Raw genomic sequence first — 6,536 nt, 5'->3', positions numbered from 1 at the left:
TCATTTGGCAATTTCACTTTTTAGCTTAAAAGTTAAAAATTTACTAAAAAAAAAATCAAAAAGCCAATAATCTATAACAAAAAGCCAAAGATTTATTTTTCTTTCTATTTTTTACACATCATTTCGTAAAAAAATCAAAAAATCATCCTAAGCATACTAATTTTTTTATATCATATTTTAATCAAAAAATCAAAAAAATTACTAAAACAACTTGCTCCCAAACGAAGCCTAAATCCTTCTAAACAAAACTACTTACACGATTAGGTATACATCAATAATAATTAGTTGTTAACACAATCAAAGGATATCAATCTCTATTTCATAGGATTTAGACATGCAATCTCTTTGTATACAATGGTACTACATATATAATTAATAGACCAGACACCACGATTCCATCATTTTGATTTTCAGTAACTCTATTTGCTGTTGAGAAAATTATTAAAAAATCCTGAAATACATGTGATCATATTTTCTCACTCATTACCCATTGTACATTCTCATATTCTTTAATCACAAAATCATAAAACTCTTATTCTGCACCAATCATACTATTATGGAACACCATGTAACCATACTCCCGAACTACCATGGTGATTATTTAGTAATCCAAGAATATGGCCACATTGTGCTCCATAATAGTATGATTGGTGAAGAAAGTAATGTTAATAATTTGTTTTGAGTGATTAAAGAACATGAAGAAACATGATGCATAATTGGTGAGGAAGCATGACTACCTAATATCTCAAAGGTACCTAATGATTTTTCCATTTTAAGTGTATGTACATTAGGAGTATCTAAAAAATAAAAATTGCATAAAATATTTTTAAAAATTCACTAAAAAAAATATGAAAAATAAGAAATTTAATTTTTTGAAAAATGAACTCAATTTTATGGAACCAAACATGGAGAATTGACTTAAAAAAATAAAAAATAAAAGCGTGCTCCCTAGGTGAACAATGACATTGCAACGGTTACAAGAAAACTAATTAAATACATGACAGCAGGTGCCCCTCTCCCGATGATTATTTTCACCATGACCATTCCAGACTTGCTAATAGCCAAAACTCAAAAATGCTGTTACCATGCTCGCCAAAGGAACCGATATGTTATCATCCACTACATCTGTAATTGGGAGCGACTCTACAATTGTTGCCACCAAAGAAACTAAAGCAACTCTTTCCACCGTCCAAACCCAATCCAACTGGAAGTATCCAAGGGCTGAAAAGTAGTAGAGCATCCTATCATATGAAAAAAAGTTGTGAGTCAATATCAAATTTCATATGGGGTAAGCTAATCTACCATCACGTGTTTGATTGCAAAACAAAGTTTCCAAAACTCACCCAATGGAGATCAAGAAACCAAATATAAACATTGAGATGCTACCAACCCAACTCTTCTTTTTGTTATATGGAATTTTCACGGACCCAAATCTTCTTCCCATGATATCAGCAATGCCTACAAATCCGACGTCAGAAGAGAGTCATTTCAAGTACTCAGAGACTACTGAGTTTGGATTTTAAAGCAGAGGTTTACCATCCCCTCCACACATCATTGCAAGTGAGATCACTCCAATTGGTGACTCACGCCAGAATACAAGGACACACAAAATCAATATCAGAACGTAATATAAAGGACCTCTAAGCAACTCTCTGCAAGAAACAAATTCAACAAAATTACAGACGATTCACATGTGACGTAATAGAGAAGAAAGCCACACAAGAAAAAAAATTACGATGATTAGAAACTTTACTCTGGATTTCCTTCTCGAGTAACGGATTTTATTAGTCCTTCATCAGTGGCAAGGGACAGGCCATAAGTGACAAGCCTTAAGCAATTTGCAAGAGGAACTAAAGAAGCAAAGTAGCGAGCCCCTGTTGAGGTGCTATTCTAGGATTGAAATGATCAGCCAAAGTTGTCAAGGGAAATCAATATTTCATGGCAGCAAAATGTTCAAGAAATTTGATTTTGTAAGCATCCATGAAGACAGATGATAGTAGATACCTGAATATTGGCCAACAAGCCATGAAAAGCAATCCAGACAATATATGGACCAGTTTTCTGCTTAAATTCTGCTGGCCGGGTGAAAAATGAAAAAAATCCTCATGAGAAAAACAATGCAGATTGAAACTAAATGATAAAATATTGCTTCCGTTTATAAACACCTTGAAAGTTTAGCTTCCAAAATGATTAGAAAGTCCTTGTTATGAATTCACAACAGAAAAGAAAAAGGGCATCTGTATGCCAAAAATCATTACAAAATTACTAGTTTCCTCTATACAGAGTCATAAAGACAACATAGCCCTGCCATCATTCCCAGCCCCCCTTACTTAATACCTACAATTCTCTTTGGCTGTGTTTAGATAATGAATTTAGGTAGGAATTTAGAAAGAGAAAGGAATTTGTAGTAATTAATGATTAGGTCAAGGTTAAGTAGGTGTAAAAATTGAGTTGATTAACTTCTAAGTCACTTTTAATATCTAATCCAACAGTAACTCCATAAGCCAACCCTAATCCATTTTTACCTAAGAGTTATGATATAAGGTAAATTATAAATTTTATGCATGGGTAAGAAAATTTTAACGCTTACAAAGTAGACAAGGAATAATTAGTTTATTCACAATTTAATTTATTATATTGGGTGAACTCCTATGAAGCACCGGTACTCCTAAAATGTTGCCGTACAAGTACCGGGTACGTACCTGGTACGGCTGCACGCGTACCGGGTACGGCCAAAAGGGGTCTGGTACGTCTGGTACATTTGGGTACGACATGGGTGCGGAGGGGGTACGCCATGGGTACGTTCCAGGGCAAAAAATACTCAAAAACTACATGTATACATACATAGAGAGAGAGAGAGAGATAACCTCGTGCTTTAAACATACCATAAACACATCTATAGAGGGAATCGAGAGAGAGACAGAGGAGATGGAAGAGATCGAACCTGATAGTGTAGAGAGGCGTTGCCTTTGTGTGCTAGGGCAATGAAGGATTCTAGGGTTTTCTCTTCGATCGATCGATCAATCGTCTCTCTCTTTGACCGATCTTCTGCTCACTGTTGATCGATCGTCTTCGTCTCTCTCCTTTCTCTCTCTCTCCGTCTCTCGATCGCCTCTGTTCTCTTGTTCTCTCTCTTCGCCTCTCGATCGCCTTTGCTCTCTCGCCTCTGCTCTCTCGCCTCTGCTTCTCTTCGCCTTTGCTCTCTCGCCTCTTCTCAGATATAATATAAGATATATGATACATATAATATAATATAAATAATATAAGATATATAATATAAGATATAATAAGATATATAATATAATATATATAATATAAGATATATAATATAATTGGTGATACATATAATATATAATAATATAATAAATTTTTATATATAATGTAATTGATCATGTATAATATATAATACAATTGATCATATATAATATATATAATAAATTTTATAAATTATAATTTTTATCATATATAATAAAAATATATATATTTATTGGCGTACCGCAACCGTACCCGTATCATACTTTTTTGAATTTTGACGTATCGACGTACCCGCACTTGTACCCGTACCCGTACCCGTGCCCGTGCCCGTACCCGTACCCGTACCCGTACCCGTACCCGTACCCGTACCCGTACCCGTACCTGTGCTTCATAGGTGAACTCTATGATAGGATAAATTAAAATTATAAAACTCAAAGGATGCAATGCGTTTATATTTTATGGGAAATGTATTTTTTGTAATTTAACCTTTAATTTGTACTCATTAGCTATGACATGTATTTCTTATCAAGAATTTATTAGTTGATGTTCGTGTAAGTTGGCCAAGACACCTGGATATCAAAAAAAAAAAAAAAAATTAGAACACACCCTTAATGACATATGAATAATTTTTCTAATCTTAAGTGTAACTTTAAAAATGGTTAAAAATTAATTGTCTAAATTATTTTTCAATATATTTTAAACAAATTTTATGTTATTATTTAATTTTAAAATTTAATTTTTGTACATTTTTTTATATCCGTGCATACTACGAGTATTATGGTAGTTATTATTATTGAAATAGTATTTATTGTATAAAAAATTCTTAAAAAACAAAGCATTCTTGGTATGATCCAACAGATTGATCCCATTCTATTTGGTCGGTTCAATTGACTTGGGTTAGCACCAGCTTTAATTGGTCTCTGCTAGTATTTCTCACACTTTCGTACCTAATTTGTAAACCCTTATCCATTTTCCATCAAATCACTCATTTCATCAAATCACTCAATCCAAACAGACTGTAAGAATTTGAGCTGAACCTGAGGAATTCAAGATCTGTGCGCATGCGTGTGAATGTATATACTATCAGTAAATTATACAAATTCATATATGAGTTCCGTATATATATATATATATATATATACGAATAAAGTGAGAAAGAGTGACCTGTTGGATGAGATCGCGCTGGGTGAGAGAATCGAAAGTTAAGACGAGAAAGTAAGCTCCCAACATTACAATCGCCGTCGCCCCGGCGTCATGCATTATTGCGCCGCCGTCTCCGGCGGCAAGAGAGACGGCGGCGGGGCGGAATCTGGACGGCGCGCGGAGGCTTCTGAGGACAGCTGAGGACCACCACCGGAGGACACCATCGCCGTCACCAGTGGCCCAAACTCGCCTCCCTGTGAGGAGAGTAGTAGTGATAGGAGGAGGAGGAGGAGGAGGAGCAGGAGGAGAGAGAAGATAGGGCTTGTGAGGGCGTACGTGGTGTCGAAGAAGAGAGAGCGAGGACTGTTTAAAGGACACAGTGGTGGTGGCGGCGGCGGCTATCCACGCCGGGTTCGTGATAGCAGCTGTTCCCATCTCTAGAAACCCCTCTTTCTCTCTTTAAAAACTCTCCCTCGGCTATGTCTGTTTTCGGGTAGTGAATCTATATAGCCACTGTTTTGCGCTTTTTTACTGCCACTTTTGTCGGACAACATTTTGGTGACGGGTATTATTCAGCAATGATTCATCCCACTAAAAATATCACCATTAATAGCATTAATGCATTAAAAAAATAAAAAAATAATAAAAAAAACTCTAAGACCAAAACATCACATCATTAATGGCGGGACCTACTGCCACCTAATTAGTGGGAGCACTAATTAGTGCTCCCAAACATTTTTCGGGTATTATTAGCATATATATATATATATATATATATATTTGTTTTTGAGTCTTTTATTTTTTTGAATTTTCATTTTAAATCTTAAATTTTAAATATTTTTTTTTTTAAAAAAATACTCTACTTAGGCCTCGTTTAGGAATATATTATCTTAGTAATTTTTTAAATTTTTAGCTAAAATATGAGGTAAAATAAATTAGTATGTTTGGAGTGATTTTTTAATTTTTTTACGAAAAGATGTGCAAAAAGTAGAGAAAAAAGAGAATTTTTGACTTTTTAGTATAAGTTATAGGCTTTTCGACTTTTTTAGTAAATTTTTAACTTTTTTGACTAAAATGTTTACTTGTCAAGCGAAACCTTAGTATCAATTTTACTTATATTCATAATTCACATTCAAGTAAATACACACTTAGTTTTGCATATCATCTCTTCTTTTTTCTTCTCAATAAACGATAAACGATTAAGAGATGATTGAAAACAATAAATGATTGAGTAACAAATCGACTATCCCTCTCTTTTCTTTCTCTCATAAACAAAGGTCTCTTTCTGCTTGTCACCATGAACAATGGTATTATCGTATACTCGGGGGTACCTAGGCGAGATAAATGGTTTGGACCCTTGATTTCTTTAATCTAGTTTTACGAGTGCAGTGTGAAATACAGATGAGAGTCTAGATCCCACAACTTTTATAGAAAATACATTTTACTGCAAAATCGTTGTCAGAAATGGACTGCATCATCAGATCTCAGAGTCGTTACCTAATATTTTTAAAAAATTAAGAAACTCGTGACTCGTGCTAATGCCATTGTTCGTTATAACCAAAGATGTCTCAATTCAGAACCTAAGGTATGAGGGATGATGGTCATTAATTGAGCACCCCTGCTCATTCGATCAAAAGATCGACCTCTACTAAATCATGTATGAGTTTTATTAACTTTATATATTAATATTCTGATTATTAATAATGCTAACATTTATTGTGTGAAACAATCAAGTATAGACAACGTCACTTATTTTGGAATGTTATGATCTCATGCATTAAGGATTTTTTGAAAATGTGTAACTCAAAAGAAATCGAGCTCACAAGCATGAAATCAATATTATTCCAAATTAAGCGACACAACTTCCATCCACCAACAATCATAGAGTTATATCAATTAAGCAAGTAGCTGCATGGTAAGATGTTAGACATAATAAAAAAACATACACAGGTGAGGTGCTAAAGGATAAACACTTACATAGTATTTATTGACGTCCCGCGAGGAAGTTGCACAAACAAAGTTAGAAATATATGCATAATCCTAGATGCAAAATTCTAATGTAATATATACATATACAAAAATGCAACTAAAAATTCGGCTGCTAATACATTACGTGTGAATCATTTCAAGACAATGGT

The 6,536-nt window shown here is 34.2% G+C and overlaps 1 protein-coding gene across 2 annotated transcripts; it reads right to left on the bottom strand.

Annotated features, from left to right (window-relative positions):
* Positions 1-889: 889 nt before the first annotated feature.
* Positions 890-4,943, bottom strand: VTE5 (phytol kinase 1 VTE5). 2 transcript variants are annotated; one of them, XM_082883166.1, is made up of 6 exons: positions 4,420-4,943; positions 2,005-2,072; positions 1,754-1,885; positions 1,537-1,652; positions 1,344-1,458; positions 890-1,241 (listed from the first exon to the last, which is right to left on the bottom strand). In XM_082883166.1, exons 1-6 carry the CDS (start codon positions 4,831-4,833, stop codon positions 1,055-1,057), a joined length of 1,032 nt encoding a protein of 343 aa, XP_082739292.1. In that variant the 5' UTR covers positions 4,834-4,943; the 3' UTR covers positions 890-1,054. The 2 variants fall into 2 exon arrangements, with proteins under 2 accessions (XP_082739292.1, XP_082739291.1); XM_082883165.1 differs by having other exon boundaries at positions 2,005-2,075; positions 4,420-4,928.
* Positions 4,944-6,536: the final 1,593 nt, after the last annotated feature.

Source organism: Camellia sinensis, chromosome 8 (assembly GCF_055761805.1).
Source record: "Camellia sinensis isolate YWXY chromosome 8, ASM5576180v1, whole genome shotgun sequence".
In the NCBI taxonomy this organism is placed as follows: Eukaryota; Viridiplantae; Streptophyta; class Magnoliopsida; order Ericales; family Theaceae; genus Camellia; species Camellia sinensis.
The sequence above is the reverse complement of the archived record's forward strand: the minus strand, read 5'-3'. Positions and strand labels throughout refer to the sequence as shown.